The 17,433-nt window shown below is 30.9% G+C and overlaps 1 protein-coding gene across 6 annotated transcripts in view; it reads right to left on the reverse strand.

Annotated features, from left to right (window-relative positions):
- Positions 1 to 3,855: 3,855 nt before the first annotated feature.
- The window catches only part of LOC143250721 (unconventional myosin-VI-like), a 51,804-nt gene continuing 38,226 nt past the window's right edge, over positions 3,856 to 17,433 (reverse strand). For all 6 annotated transcript variants that reach the window (XM_076501653.1, XM_076501654.1, XM_076501656.1 and 3 more), the window contains 13 exons: positions 16,034 to 16,328; positions 13,455 to 13,585; positions 12,909 to 13,116; positions 12,298 to 12,388; positions 11,400 to 11,550; positions 9,458 to 9,675; positions 8,197 to 8,275; positions 7,039 to 7,088; positions 6,747 to 6,854; positions 6,101 to 6,204; positions 5,112 to 5,243; positions 4,734 to 4,922; positions 3,856 to 4,526 (listed from right to left, as the gene is read on the reverse strand). In XM_076501653.1, the coding sequence (XP_076357768.1) occupies positions 4,372 to 4,526; positions 4,734 to 4,922; positions 5,112 to 5,243; positions 6,101 to 6,204; positions 6,747 to 6,854; positions 7,039 to 7,088; positions 8,197 to 8,275; positions 9,458 to 9,675; positions 11,400 to 11,550; positions 12,298 to 12,388; positions 12,909 to 13,116; positions 13,455 to 13,585; positions 16,034 to 16,328 (1,911 nt within the window). In that variant the 3' untranslated portion in view covers positions 3,856 to 4,371. The remainder of the gene's footprint in view (positions 4,527 to 4,733; positions 4,923 to 5,111; positions 5,244 to 6,100; positions 6,205 to 6,746; positions 6,855 to 7,038; positions 7,089 to 8,196; positions 8,276 to 9,457; positions 9,676 to 11,399; positions 11,551 to 12,297; positions 12,389 to 12,908; positions 13,117 to 13,454; positions 13,586 to 16,033; positions 16,329 to 17,433) is intronic.

The following is a 17,433-nucleotide window of genomic DNA, read 5'->3' on the forward strand; positions in this document are numbered from 1 at the left end:
GCATACATCAATCAGCAGAAAATAGAATGAAATGAGAATTAATGCTATTTCATACAAAAACATATCAGTGAAGTCATTAGCTGCAGTGCCTATGAACCTTCAAAATTATTTTAATACAACTTACTGAACCTAATTATATTCAAATATCATGACCAAGGTTAAAATAAGAATTTTCAGCATATGGATTGGAAACTACCTTATTTATACAAAGTTGGCTGGACCATGCAAGATATTGGAGTCCCAGACCAAATATGGTTAACATTAGCAATATTTTTTTCTTGTTTTATGACAATGAATACTCCTAGTTAGATTGGTATATAAAATTAGGAATATTATTTACTAATTTAATTTTTGGTTTTTATCTATGATGTTAGTTTATCAAATGTTAATATTTTGCAAGAAGCTTGTTAAATAATAAATAAACAATAAGATTCCCCCCAGCTACAATTCTTTTAGAAAAAAACAAACAACTTTCATTTATTTTTTTACTATTTCCTCTCTTCCTTTTAATTTTTCTGCCAACTTCATTAGCACCCAACATAATAACCTTTTATAAGAAACCATATTGGAGGTTATCTGAATATGAAGACAAAAAGATCAGTTGTAGTGTCTTTATGGAAGGAACTAGAAGCTCCATCATAATTTCCAACTGATATTACACAAAGAAAAGTTTTATAAACCACAAGTTTTGTTGTTTAACATTAGTTTTCTAAATAAAATCTTCACAACAAATATTGAACTAATATAAAAATTCTCAAATATACACTTGAGATATTTTTTAAAAGAACATTATGTTGGTAATTTTCCAATCATAGGTGATTTAATTACACTTAAAGGTCATATATACTTTTTTTCCCAGGTTCCTCAAAATTATAATTTAAAAACTGTCAAGGCCTAAAACTTCTCACAAAAGAAATATTTCAGGCAAATATGCTTGCTGGTTTGAAGTGATTATCTTTTTTAGAGCATACTTAAATTTCTCTTGGTTACTTAAATTGAATGGTCTAAAAAGTTAGTCAAAGAGGAAATTAAGACATCCAACAGACTGCAGTGTGAAAATGTTATGCTGTATAAGTGTGTGTTTAAAGGTATGGAGTTTTAAATAACATTAGGTTGTAATGGTTGATCAGTCTCTTAAGTCATCCAAGCAGTGTGCTGTTGCTAGTGGTAGAATAAATAGGATTTTAAGTTGTATCTACAGAAATATTGAAAACAAGTCTAAATATGTTATAATTTCATTGTATATGTCACTTGGTTAGACCACATTTGGAGTATTGTGTTTAAGTCACTGAATTATAAGAAAGGGTTCAGAGTTAGTAAAATGGTACCTGGGATGGAGGGTTTGTGTTACATGTGAAGAGATTGATTCTTAAAATTGTGTTCTCTTGAAAAAAGAAGTTGGATAAATTCTGAGTGAAGTGTTTAAGATTGTAAAAGGAATTGGTAACATTGATGCATCAATATTTTTCATGCTCAATGGTGAGAATTATCAAACTAGGAGACACAAATATAGATTTAGACAAGGCATAAGCCATCATCTTCAGCTAAAAATATTTTATTTTTCAAATAGAATGGTTGCCCTATAGGATTGGTTGCCAACAGATGTTGTAAAGGCATCAAATTTGATTTTGATTTTGATTTTTAATTAATTTATTTGATAGTTTTAAGGTTGGCTTAGATGATGGGACAGCCAAAGTAGGCCAACAAGTCTGTTGTTTTTCCCAAACAGTATGTTACATTACTTTAACCCAAATACTCCAGAATATTATTCACACCTCAGAAGCATTAACCTAATTTTTGCCAAACAACAACAATAAAAAGAATACTTATTACATTTGAGTGGTTGAAATACTATTATACAATTTGTTTCTTGAAAAACCTTCAGAGACTGAATAAAGAACATAGTGCTCATTTGGAATTAAACAAAGTTATACAAAGGGCTACCCGTGTTCAAATATCCAACACTCTTTTTAAGTAAACCTATTCCTTGTGTAATATATTAGGTTTCTAGAAACAAGGCACAAAATATGATCAAAAACTTATCAACATATTTTCTTAATGCTTTAGGATAAAACAATTTTAATTGAGTGTACTATACAAAAATTGCTCCTATATTGTTTTGCAAGATCATAATACAGAGGAAACAAACATATATGTTTTCTGTATTATCACATAGAGAAAAATGTGTAGATATCTTAAATGAAAGAAAATTAAAATGACAAAAATATTAGTAAAATATTATTCGTCTTCTTTTAGTGCAGAACTAAATTATTTTATTTGAGAACCTCAACAGAGCTTATTAAAGCTATAGTGAAATAACCTTCATTGCATAATAATAAATATTTTGTGCCAGGCTTTGTATTAAGTTTCAAGATTTAAACATACTACAAATTGAATTTAGATGTTCACGTAATACAGTAAATAAACAGCTATATAAATTACATATGGGCATATTTTGAAAGACTGTTAGACACAAGTGACAAATTACATTCTACTTTGTCAAAGTTTTATTTTCCAATTAGTAAAATCTACATCATTTTATTTCAAGTGTATAAATAATTGTAAACTAAAACCAATATTGACATCAATAAAGTACTGGCTATTTTAATATTTAACAATTACAGTTTACTAATGTTTTTGCAACTTACACTGTAGTACTACATCAATATTAATATGGCCTGACATCATTAAGGTGCAACTTATATGAAGTTAAACATAAAAATTAACAAAATTGAAATTTTAGTGAGGCAAAGCAGGCACTGCTTCATAGTGTGGATTTGTAACTTGTAATGTTTTGTACTTTAACCAAAAACATTCATAAAAATCTTTTAAATTAGCATAACAGCTCTGTTTGTTCAGCAAAGACGTAAATAAACTCTTTCAGGTAATGACTGTATAAATCATTAAACAGGGTTGAATTTTATCATTTCTCATAGTGCAGAGCTACTTTGCAGTTGAATCAACATACATTTAAATTTAATTAATCATAACATTATACAACCAAAATCAACCTTATTTTCATAGTATAATATGATGAAGTATAGCCTGAAATATGGTTATGAGTAATTAAAACTTATACCTTCATAATTTTATTTCGTTTTTTTGTTGTTTTTTCTATACTTACATCTTGCAGAAATCACAGTAATACAAAGATAACCACGTATACAATAAGGATATTTAAACTGGTGAAGTGTTAAAAACTAGCATGTGTGTAAATTTCAAACTATTAAAATGCAATTTTTTAACTGCACACAGTTAATAAGATACTTAATGAAGTTACTGATGCTTCCATAAATATATTTTGTATACAGTTAAAAACTGCAGTTTTATTATCTATTTCATTACACACTGTTTATAATTGTATTTCATTTTTAAGAGTGATTGAATATTAAATTTCTATCTTAGTTTACTCTTGTTACTTAGCTCAATCCCTTTTATTCTATGTACTTCTCTACCTAGTCTTTACGTAACATGTGGAATCAAAATAAGTTTATTGGAAAAGTTACATTTTATTAACAGGACCTTAATCTTATTGTCTTTAAGGAAAGGTCAATCAGACACTTAAACTTAATTGAGGATACTAATTTTACATTACTTCTCTTTAAATTTATTTTGATTATTGTTAAAATATGACACGTGAGATACAATTAACAGAAGTGTTTCATTACAAGATCTACAATGTTCTAAATTGCTGCAAAAACTTTTTGGAGCTGAGGTTAAAATAAGAGTTCTTTTAAAAACAAAATAGATAGAGAGAGAGATCTTAATCTGCCAAGTGTATATTGATATATACAATTTTTCAATTCAAATGTTATGCATTGAATATGGAATAAAGAAAAGCACCACCACAAAAAATTTCAAGTATCATAGTTATTATTTATTACCATTAAACCTTTCTGGGAAGAACAAAGACAACTACATGATTTGCAAACCTTTAAGTAAAATGAAAATAAATTACCAAAATTAGTGACTCTATAATTGTATAAATACTTCTGCAAATCAAAAACTATCCACAACCTAAGTAAGCAAAGTGAAAAGCTTTAACTCCAAATGATTGAAACTGTATAGTCTGTGAAAACAAAACTAAATAATAAATGCTAACAAAATTTGGTAAAATTTCAAAGATTCTAAAGAGCTACTAAATTTGTCTAGAGGAAAGATTTACTTAACGTAAATTCAATTAATTTATTTTAACAATAAGAACTTCTGTTGGTTGTTTTTTTATCTTATGTGCATTACCTTCACATTTATAGCCGAGATCTGATTTTGCCACAAATATACGTTGCAGCTCAGCAACAAAAATTAAAGTTTATTGATATACCTAACTGTTTTTGTTACAAAGTTTCATTTCTATCCGAGTTTTCTGCTTAGTTAACTTATTTTCCGAGCCTGGAAATATGTTTTGTTCTCTCCTCCATTTTTCATCCATTCTTTTCCAAAAACATGTGGAAGTATCTCTGCACCTTTTTTTCGAGTAAGACCTGTTTCTTCAAGGGTCAGTTCACACATTTGCATGTCATCTTTACCTGAAGAGGAGATAGTCATGTGGAAAGTAAGTTTCAGTATACAAGAAACATGATACGTGGTTTTTGATTTTAAACAGATTAAAATATTACAGTTGTGTAGTAAAACTGTTTATGCTTATATATTAATTGCACAGAGGAGAAACAGATGTAATAAAAGATGTTAAACTGGGTGAATTTCAACATGTTGTACTAACAGAATAAACAAACCTGCAACAAGAAGAATCGGAAACCTCCCTGGATGTATTTCCATTTGACGAGCAATATATGGACCATCAAAATGAGCATACCACATTCCAACTTCTGATGCTGAAGCACCTGCTCGTAAGAACGGCATGCGAAAGTACCGCTGACGATGGTCTGGGTTTTTAGGTTGTCTCTGAGGGAGAGGTGGTGGAGCTGTAGAATAAAATAACATGTTTAAACAAATAATCTAAGATAAATACTGTAATTTTGACATGCATTTTTTAATAGTGGTAAAAGTGTACTAAATGTATGTATTATCACTGTAATGAGCTAATGATTAGTATAAATTTTTGAACTGAAACTTTTTTAAATTTCATTTTAACAAAGACACTGTCAACATACTTGTGTCTGTAACAGACTGTGGAGCTCTGCCCTGTGGATTTTCTCCCTTTTTGATATTCTTACGCTTCCAGGAATGATAGACCTTAAGACGCCGATGGAATTCCTCTCGACAAGCTTCTAATAATTCCAAGTCTGAAAAACAATACTATAGGCATGAGTATACAATCTGTAACAAATCAAATGAACTAGAACAGAAAATAGGTACTCTTCACTCCTTTTGTAAACTAGAATCTAAGAAAGATATTTTTCTTGCTTTGAAAATGTCATATAAAAACTACATTTAAAGTTTGGACTCATGGTCAAGTGGTCTTTATTTTTTTAATTCTATATTTCTGTGAGATTATAAGAAAAGTGAAAAGATAATTTATCAGTTCAGAAGATACTAGTTTTTAATCAACAGAACAATTTTTTTTTTTCAATTAGGTAGGACTAGCAGTGTATTTAATATCAACGCAATCAGAGCAATGCATCAACTGGAATTTCATATTGCAAAGTAAGGCAAAAAAAAACTTGTACATCTGTACACCTATAGCTGATCAGTATAGAGATCCCTAAGACAATTGTACCGAGTGAGTTGAAGTGTTAAAAATGCTCTGAACCTAAACTAACAAAACCTTAGTTGTTACAGCTATCTGTTCAATTGTGTTATAGTTATAAAACTAGTAAAATTTAGGCCTCAAAGCTTCCTTCAGAATGAAGGACGTTACAAGTGAATGTATCAATAAAACTATACAAGTAAAATAAACCAAATACACATTCTGTCTTGTGTTTAAATAGTAAATAATAAATTAGGAAGTAAATAAATGCACTAAACAATAGTTGTTTAGAAAAAGAAGTATTGTGTATATGTAAAAATTCATGTTTTTGGTTTTTTTTTCATCTTTCACAAGAAAATTCATGCACACCATAAACTAGTACTGCACTTGTAGTATTATTCCTATATTATTTAAAACAGTTAAATTAATGGATGCAATACCATTTATACATACCGCAAGATGTATTGATTGTATCCCGAAGCTTTGAATACGTCCATTTAGAAAGATTGTACTTTTTATTTGCTTGTTGTTGTCTATTCTTAATGACAGTGGATGATCTGTCACACATGAAAAGAAAAAACTTCTTTTAATAAAAATGTAAACCTAAGTAACATATCAAAATACTTAAGCACTTAAGATTAACCTGTTCAGTGCCGTAGACAAGATAACTCGTCCAAGCCAATTGGTAACACAGTGCCATGGACCAGTTAATTCGTTCTCAATAGTACCTAACTTCAACGCTAGATGTCAGCACCACACATGCATTTAACCTACTTACAAATTGTTTCACTTTTGATCCAAAATGGTGTCATGAAAAAAAAATTACAAAATGAAGAAGCATTAGAGTTGTATTGTAGCAGCTGAAATACTTGGCAGTCAACAGGTTAAAGAAAGGTGCTACATGCAGATCTCTACTCAAAGATGTGCTACAATACATGAGTCTACAGATCAAACCCAGTTTAATAATAATGCTACTTATTTACTTCTATTTTCATTAATTTTTATATTTTTTTACTTACCAATACTTTAAAATCAAGATGTTCGAATAACAAAATTGACATTCTTTATAGAATTGAATAAACGTAATAGCTTAGCAAACCTGGGAAGTGTCGGAGTCGGTGGAATATCTTCTACCACACTATTGTTATCCTGAGCCAATCGTAAAGCCAGCTCGTGATCACGGCATTCTTGTTCCAACTGTTCTTTCCTTTCAAAAAATATGTAAACTTTATTAACTAATGGTACATAACAAACTGTGAGTACTGAAAATAAGTTGACACATTAGATTAGTTTTTCAACTGTTTACTGTAGGACTTCTAATACAGGTAATAAGTTATAAAATTCTGAATACATTAAGCAATTAATAGTAGCTTATGAAAACTGTCCTGTACCTTCTTGCTGATTCTTCTCTTTCTAACTTCAACTGGGCTTCCATGGCAGCCTATACAATGATGTCAAAATATTTTAAGAAAGGATACTTGTATGAAATGATAAAATTACTTCAGAAACAAAAAATCAGCTGCTGTGTTCAAAATAAATAAAGGGTCATATTAAACCTCAAAAAATTATTGCTATTTGACTATAATGATATTAAAATTTAGAAAATATTAATTATTAAACTTTCAGAAAAAACAAACTTTCCCTGCAAGTTTAACTACATAAACATAACCCAATATTAACACCAATTTAAATGAAACACGAGTAAAGTAAATTTAGAGAAAAGAAATTGAGATAGAAACATTTAATTAATGCTCTGAAGTATTGGGTGGAAGGTAAAACATTAAATTGGCAAAAATATGCTCAGAGAAGAACCACAGTAAGAAGACCTGTATGGTTCAGGCACAATGCTCCTAATTATGATATATTGGCCAAAAGGTATACAATTGGTCAGTAGTATCTTTCACTACAGCTAAAAGACAAACAATGCCCAGCAACATCATACCATGATCCATAGAACTATCTGAATCCTGGCACTCTAACCACTAGGCTAGTGGTTTCCAAACTGTGTGTTATGACAAGTTGCTAGGGTTGTCAGAAGAGTTCACCAAACAAATAGTAGTTGAGAACATAAATGAATAAAACTTAAAATCCATATTGTTGCAGCAGGAGTGTTGTGCAAACCAAGGTAAATGATTAGGGGTGTCATCAGCACATAAAGGAACAACTGCTCAAGGCCCTACCCAATCTATGATTTTGTGTGTTCCCAAATAAGGCTTCTTAGGAACTTCTGACTGAATGAACAAATATTTCTCTGAAGTAAGTAATGTACTGACTTTTTAATTTCTTCTACTGTAGGTTCTTTAAGTTAATAAAAGCTGCAGAATAAATAAGAATAAATATAGATGTATTACAATAGAAGAGCTAACTTTAAACATTCAAAAAAAAATTAAATTACAGAAATACTTTATAAAAAAACTATTTTTACAAAAAGTATATTACCAGATCTTACACTAAGTACTACTAATATATATTTAACGTACAATCTATAATTTAATGTGTGGTATTCAATAGTACTACAAAAAACAAGTGCTTCAATACACATCCCATACCGCTAATTTTTGGTCCTCCTCTTCTTGTTTCCTTCGTCTTTCTTCTTCAGCTATTCTTTCTGCTTCTAACTGTGCCTTTCTGTGGACATTGATGGATATTTATCAGGCACAACTCATTATTACATTTTAAAATGTATTAAAAACACAGTTTAATGCAAACAAAATATCATGAGGTTATTATTTTATTGCACTATATTCTTTAAATAGGATCTTAATTAGTATAAGATTACCAATTTAATATGAAAAATAGTACATGTCAAAATTCCAGGTCACTACAATTCATGTATCACATTGTTTTTCAGATCATTTTATTAGGTTGCCCAGAAATAAATGTCCTTTTTGAACGGAGAAGTTTGTAAAAGTATAAACCATTGTTGTAAAACATGCTTTAATCAAAGAAAGCACCATTTGTTTCAACACACTTTTGCCAACATGTAATGATGCTGTTTATGCCCTTGCTTTAGAAATCAGAGTTTTTATGGGCAGTAAACCCCCTGATAGCTTCTTCTGCAACTGCCTATTTTTGAAAGCATTTATTGTTCAAAAAGTTGTATAAGTGCTTGATAAAATGGAAATCTGTAGGGGAAGGGTCTGGGAATAAGGTGGATGAAGCAGAACCTCGACTCCCAATTTGTTCAATTTTTGGAGCATCATCCTTGACAGGTCTCATAATGCCAATTTTGTTGATCTTCAGTCAGCTCATGTGGAACCCACTTATCCAACTTTTTTGTCTTTCCAATTGCTCTCAGATGGTTGACAATGCTTGATGTGCTTGTGCCTAGTTTTCCTGCAAGCTCACGTACTGTTGTGCAAGAGTCTGTCTCAACTGCTTTCCTTAATGTGTTTTCATCTAAGGATGGCTTCCTTCCATGACCTTTGTTGTCTTCAAAACTTTCACCTCCAATGTTGAAACCTTCAAAACCAACATTGAATTGTACGTTCAGTAACAGATCCATGACTGAATAGTTGGTTAATATTCCATGTAGTTTTGGTAGCCTTTTGTCCAAGTTTGAGGTCGTAAAGGAAAATCAAACGAAAGTCCTTCTTGTCCATGCTACCTTGAAGGTTGCAAAACTTGTTCTGAGTAGAGTTGAAACAGCAGATAATCAAGACACCTTGTAAGTGACAAAAGTTGGATTAAACCAATCAACCAATGATAAGTAATCCAACATTCAGCTTCTAAATATCATCATGAGAATTCCAACATCTATTTTTGGACAACCCAATACCAGTAAAAGTATATTTACTTCATTTCACATACTTTTTACGTATCTCTTCTTCCTCACGTTTTTTTCTTTCTTCTTCTTCCTTTCTCTTCCTTTCTTTTTCCATCTCTTCTTGAATTTTTCGTAAGCGCTCTTGCTCTTCTGCTATCTTTTGTTTTTCTAGCTTGCGCTTCAATGCTACCAGAGTGTCATTCATGGCCATCATCAATCTCGTGTAGTTCTGTTTAATTTCAGCTTCCTTCACGTCTGTTGTCTATGGACATAAAAAAATTGTTCATATATCCTCAAATCCATACATTACTGCTTGTCTATACAGCTGTTGTAGAAATATATTATATTGTTCAGTATATACCCTCTGTTACTACTTTATATTTTAAATCCATGTTATGAACAACTTTTCGTATATCAGTATACAAATGCATCATGTACTTATTTAACACTATTGGAACCACTATATTCTCATTGAAACACTGGAATATTATGTTTGCCTTATTATGTTATTTTTTATTTTTTACAACAACAGACTTCAATGTGTAATTATGATTTTAACTCATTTAACCCTTTCACGACAGATCACAGGTCAAAGGCCATGTCATCACGTTTGTTGATTTGCAGTTACAATTTTGTTGAACTACTATTTCATGAATTTATGGTCTACATACTGAATCAAATTGAGTGGTCCTATTCACCTCTTTCCACCTTGGGTAATGGTCCCTTATATCCACTTACTTCAGTACGTGTTATGTGAATAACCAATCAACAGCTTAGAATATACCCAGAGTGATTTTCCTTGTCATTTTAATCTTTAAAAGTGCTACACCGTTCTTTCGATTCTTCAGTGAGGTAAGTGTTGTCTTTAGTGTGATAGAAGTTTTATATTTTTTAAAAAATAAATGCATCTTACTTACTAAGCTTAATAAATTATAGTGGACTTCAACAGTATCAGTGTAGTTATTTACAATTTTTTTGGTTATTCAACTGTATAAATAAAATTTTTAAAATAATTTCTTTTATATCCCCACATGTGAAATTTTAAAAGGATTATCAACCTATGTCCAGCAGCAACCAAGCTCAAAGATCATGGCAAGAAGAGAATAATTTGCTTTACTTCTTGATTTATTGTTCTATATTAAAAAACTGTGCTTAATAATAGTGTTAATCTATATACATACATATAATGTACAATAATTGAAATGTGACTGTATATTACAAAATACTAGTCCACTAAAACACAGCCAAGACAGGAAAGACTAAAAGGTCAGTTTTATATTACTGGACACAATGCATGCACATGCACTGCATCAATACAAGTTATGTAATGTTAGCTAGACATGACTGAAAGATCAGTATAATAAAAAATGATAAACATATATATAAATATATAATGTTTTGAAAGTTAAGCTACTTAAACTAAACACTTGTATTTTTCTGTTATAATATGCAGTCATTCTAGTATGAAAAAGCGTGATTTATATTTCCTTAGTTTTTAACGATGTTTACGAGGTTAGTCAAATGACAAACCCCATATAGGTAGACTGTAGAAAAATATAGTGTGTTACTGAAAACAAACATGTCAAATGTATTAAAGGTGTTAAAGATTATGTAAATAATATTTAAGATTTTTGGGATGAAGAATAGTTTTTAATCATAACGTGAAATGATTTTGCACTCAGACTAGTAACAAAACAGACTATTTTCACAAACAACTCTTTAGTGTAAATACATTAAATACATTAAAATTTCAGACTTTTGGCCAAAAAAATACTTGTAATCTTTACTAAAAGTCTAACAAATTGTGTGAAGATACACATGGTGTGTCAAAAGTTATAGTTGCAAACACTTAAAACGTGTAAATGAACTTGTGTATGTTACACCCAGCCTGTAGCAAAAACATGAACTCCAACTTGTCTAATAACAGCTAGAATTACCAACACACTTCTACCTGGGTGACAGAACAAATAAAATTGGTCTATATACCTTTAGATTTTTAATGGTTTCCTTCATCTTTGTTTCAAGTGCATTTACTTGTGTTACTGACTGCTGCTTTTCTGCTTTTAACTGGTTGACTAGTTCTGACATTTGCTTCAGTTGACCTTGCAGAGACTTAACCTTCATAATGCCAAGGTATCTACCAAAAAATATGCATTCAAGAAAGCTTCAAAAACTGAAAATCAGTTTCATATATTGACATAGTTTCCCAAACTCAAACTGTACAATTTGTAATATCTTTCATCAGAATGCAGGGGTGATCACTAAGAAATATTTTTCACTACAGAATTTAATGACTTTTAGGATGAATATTAAGGAAAACACTGCTTTTTAACTACTTCAAAGACATATTAGTTAAAAGATGAGTAAAATATGTTTTGTATGAAAGCATCTCCATCTGAGATAATTAATCATTTGATTTGTTTTTGAATTTTGCGCAAAGCTACATGAAGGCTACCTGCAATAGCCATCCCTAATTTAGCAGTGTAAGACTTAAGGGAAGGCAGCTAGTTATATTCACCCACTGCCAACTCTTGAGCTACTCTTTTATCAATAAATAATGGGATTGACTGTCACTTTATAACGCCCCATCGGCTGAAAGGGTGAGCATGTTTGGTGCATTCGGGATTCAAACCCGTGACCCTCAGATCATGAGTCGTGCACCTTAACCACCTGGTCATGCCGAGCCGTAATCATTTGGTATCAAACAAGTATTTCTTTGAGAAAAACTAGAAATTGAAAACCTCAAGTAAATAACGTTAAAAACACAAGTTACAGAGATAAAAAAAAAGGTGTATTATGAAGTTAAAAGTTGTGGCTCAGATAAAGATTTTTTTTTTCTCCCAATAAAAACAAGTACATCCCAGTAGCTTTTCACTTATCTTACCTAGGTCGATATTTCTTCATAGCTTGATATCTTCTAACATTTTTCTGAATAATGATCAGGTGTTCTCTTCTAAACAAGATTTTGTTCTTCACTACAAAAATATTGCAAAAGTATTCTAAAGAAATTTGACTCACATGAGAAATGAGCACTTGAAAATGGCTTAATGATTACAATGCTGTATTGTTTTCAACATTTTGAAGATTCACTTACAGCAGAAAAAATCAAGAATAATTCCTAACTTTTTTTCAAAACAGTTTCATGAATTTCTGGAATCATTTCACAGTTCACCTAAATTTCTGATACCTATATTAGGCCATAATTTCCCAAACAGTCTCTGCAGATATTAACAACAAAGGTGGTTTCAAAATGTTGATATATCATAACATCTATACTACCAAAACATTGTTGAATATAAAAATATAAAACCAATGATGTCATAGCACTAGAAGTAATGCTGTTATAAATACAGAAATACAAAATGTCTGACAACACCCATTCATAATACTAACGCTGAGTTACACACAGAAAATGTACAACAATCAGAAAGCAACAAGTCTTTAGACATATACATGGAGTAAAAACATTCTTTAATATTTATATTAAAAACGTACATTTGATGACAGACAGAGCACAGTATTGAGTCTTTTTCCATCGAGAAGCAAGAAGCCATCTTTTCACTTTCTTCACAAGCAATGCCAGATTCTCTGGGTCAGACTTCATGATCTGATCAAACTCGGCAAATTTCCCAGGTCTGAAGAAAACTTTTGTCATCCCAAACCTGAAGTCATTTTCATTTAATCCAAGAGCCATGAATAAAGCCTGGTAATAAATTCATACTAACTTTTAATATTATAAAATTAACAACAAAAATATTTTAACTGTGATTGTTAAAACAATTTGTAGCCTAACTAATATGCTATTTAGTTATTTGGTCTCTTTACATGCAAGAATAAACATATATAGTAAGTGGATTTTTTTCAACTATTTATAAAGACTGAAATTGGTTCCTACATGTCATTACTCAGTTGATTTTAAGAAAGCAGTTACAATTAATTTACTATAAAGAGGCAGTTCGTTCAAGTTCAACTAATAAGAAATTCTAAATGCATTACTAAGGAGAGCTGAGGAAGTAGCCAAAACGTTAAGTCATAACTTACCTTACAGAAAAGACGTGCATCTAGTCGAACCAGCTCTGGAGGAAGGTAATTCTTGTACATGTTATAAAGATCAGCAAATTGGGCTCTTGATGGAAAACCTTGTTGCATCAAATTCAGAACAGACGTCATACCTGGTAATAATGTAACACGCATGATTTATCATATGATGTGCAAGTACAACTACTTTATCAGGTTGATAAATCGTTTATTACACTTTTTGCTTCGAACAGAAAAAAATTCAGCATTTTTTTTTAAAATTCAAGATATTTTAATGTGCAGCTACTACCTTTATATTAAATAATCTCATTTGATTTAGACATTCACTTTAGACTTTGTACATTCTAAACATTTTAATCATGTCTTGTTTAATACATACAGAACTAGAGGTTTTAACTACATGGTCTTTATAGTAAACAAGTATATTACATTTATCACTATTTGGCAACATGTCAACTGATAAGAAGCAAGAAATAACTCGCGTATTATTAAAATATGAAAGTAGAATAAAAGAAATAAGTATGTGTGCTAAATGGTGAAAACAAATCAAAATATTGCAAAACCCCAGTCTGCCATTGAAACATAACTCCTGACAACAAGTACACAATTTATTTGTACTACTTCAAATGTTACAAGAGTTTGGATTCAAATTATACTCACCAAACACTTGAAAACAACACTAATAATGAACTGCTTTATGGAAACACACTGTTGGTGAGAGATTAAAATTTATCTGTACCTCGACAAATATTGGAGTGAGATTTTTTCATTAGAAGTTAACAGTTTACTCCATAAATGAGCAGACAATTACACATTGTTATTAGTTAGTTTGAAATGAAAAGTTGAAGACTGAAAATTGTTTTCAAATGTTAGGGTGAACTTCTAATTTCAATTACATAATAGCTTAATAATCGTCTCAATTAAACAGGGAACGTAATAAAAGTTTCTATGGCAACTCTGCCCTAGAACCTATGCTGTTAGCATTATTTTCAACTTTAACTCATGAACAATTACTGAGGTTAAGCCTACTTAACAATATTTATCATCAAGTATTGAAGCAGAACTGCCACATTTTAAGTTCCATTTGGTAAATGTGATTACTCTTTAAATATTGTCATATGTTAAACTAGCTAATACTATAAATAACTAAAAATAAAAATTGAATTATTTAAATTTTATACTCTAAGTCAAACTTGCATCTTATTTAGCATGTAGTATTGAAGTTCTAGCTGGATATCTATCTACAAAATACAGCATAGCCTGTATGAATGTATAACTGCCAGTGTACATGGTCTTATTGTCCCTACCTAAATTCACCATACACCTGACAGGGAGGGGGCAACTTATAGAGGGAACAACTCAAAGATAAACAGTTCTTAAAACAGACAGATATTTTTAAGAAACTTTAGCACAGAATTTGAACGACCACACCATGGTAAACAACTCATTGTATTGTCTGGTGGAACTGAATGAAGTGGTAAGTGTGAAAGTTTAAATGCTTAAGTTTGTGTTGAAGTATATACATCTAGAATGAAGAAAGTTATCTACATTCTGGATTAACAAGCTAAATATGGAATTTATATTGAGTTAATGACTACATTGGGGTGAAACAACTGACTCAGAATAACTTATGTTAGAGCCAAATAAAATACTTTTGAAAGGTAAAATGCTTATGTTTAAATTAGATAATGCACTGAATTTATTTTTATGGTTTGGAATGGGTAACACAAGATTCATCAAACAAAGCAATAAATTTTACACGTGCAACTTGGCAAAGGATGAAACCAAACTAGAATAAACATGAGCCCATTTTTGTTGTATTGTTTGTCAAATTCAGCTTCAGAATAAATGACAATCAATTATCAGACATAGTACATAACACAATGAAAGATAGGTAATGATTAGCTGTTTACAATAGGAAACAAAAAATTTGGTAATAAAGAGGAATAAACAATCACTTGACAGACATAGCATACAAGAAACTAAATCAACAATCAGTTAGTACATTCAAAACATGTGAAACTGAATAAGAGCATTCAGACAACACACAACAATAATTTTAATGCATGAAGGTTATTAGGACTAGAATTAATAAAAATGTACAGAATTATCCATCCTATTGTGCACATTTTTTCATTGTGCTTGTTTGTTTAGGGCTACTACAAGGGTTATCTGTCACCATCCAAATTGAGCTCCCAACCACAAGGAAGCCAACAGGTTAAAAAGCACCCACTGCCAACTTTTGTCCTATTTCTTATAAATGAATAGTGGAATTGCCTGTCACATTATAGTGCTTCTATAGCTGAAAGTGCACAACTGTTCTGCACCATTTCTTATTCCAGCAACTTACAGATTGTGAGATGAGCACACTATCCACCACAAGCAGTATCCTGATCATCAATATAACCAAACCCAACACACTATTTGATTTTCTTGTGCACTGAATTCTAACATAACTACTAAACAATTTAAATATAAATAAAATCAAACTCAGTTGTACATAAAATGTCTTGTTTCAACTAAAAGCTTTTATATACAAATCTATAAATAACTAAATTTCCTCTCAGTTATATTCAACCTACCTGCACACCTCAACTGGCTTAGAATTTGACCTCCTTCAAATTTATGGTCTATCATCTGCAAATTAGGTTTAATGCAACGAATAAAATGAGTTCCAGTGCTACGAAGTTTAGCCATCAGTTCCATTAACTGCGAACGGAACTTGCTACTGACACTGATGAAGGTCAGTTTGCCTTTTGATGTTTTAACAGGTGCATCACCAGAAAATAACTGCTTTAACAATGGGTTTTTAGCATCCAACATCAATGCTTCTAGTGAGTCATGTAGAGCATCATTGTTCTTCTCTAAGAATTTGTCCTGAAAAGTCATAATTAAATTAAAATTCAAGAGACTTAAGGAACTATTCAAGAGACGATTTGCCTAACACAATAATTAGTTACATTACAGCACAATGCCAATTTTAAAAATATTTTAGTTTTTTTATCTGTTTTGTTGTAACCACAGTAAACCTGCATACTACTGTATACACTATTTTAGGACTTTACATGAAAGATGTGTGGACCTCAACAAATGTTTTAGTGCATACTCATTATCTATACTAGCTTGTGTGGACCTCAACAAATGTTTTAGTGCATACTCATTATCAATACTAGCTTGTGTGGACCTCAACAAATGTTTTAGTGCATACTCATTATCAATACTAGCTTGTGTGGACCTCAACAAATGTTTTAGTGCATACTCATTATCAATACTAGCTTGTGTGGACCTCAACAAATGTTTTAGTGCATTCTCATTATCTATACTAGCTTGTGTGGACCTCAACAAATGTTTTAGTGCATACTCATTATCTATACTAGCTTGTGTGGACCTCAACAAATGTTTTAGTGCATACTCATTATCTATACTAGCTTGTGTGGACCTCAACAAATGTTTTAGTTATACTCATTATCTCTACTAGCTTGTGTGGACCTCAACAAATGTTTTAGTTATACTCATTATCTCTACTAGCTTGTGTGGACCTCAACAAATGTTTTAGTGCATACTCATTATCTCTACTAGCTTGTGTGGACCTCAACAAATGTTTTAGTGAATACTCATTATCAATACTAGCTTGTGTGGACCTCAACAAATGTTTTAGTGCATACTCATTATCCATACTAGCTGAACTCATGTTTTTGTTTAAATTATTATGGCTAACTCAAATGACTTAATAGTCTTAAACTCTTTCATAAAGCCTACCTCAAAAAAAATTCAGATTAGGGTTTTTTTCTAACTTATTTAATTTATGTGTCTCAATATAATGTACACTTTTCCTCCAAATACCTCCTGACAAAATTGCTGCATTATATTCACGTTTAATTTTGTTACATATTTTACTAAAGGCTACCACTGAAAATCATTAACCTTTTCCCGATGGGTTTGGTACAAAACAAAGAGGTTATATAAACATTTTCACACATTA

The sequence above is a fragment of the Tachypleus tridentatus genome, chromosome 5 (assembly GCF_004210375.1).
Source record: "Tachypleus tridentatus isolate NWPU-2018 chromosome 5, ASM421037v1, whole genome shotgun sequence".
Lineage (NCBI taxonomy): Eukaryota > Metazoa > Arthropoda > Merostomata > Xiphosura > Limulidae > Tachypleus > Tachypleus tridentatus.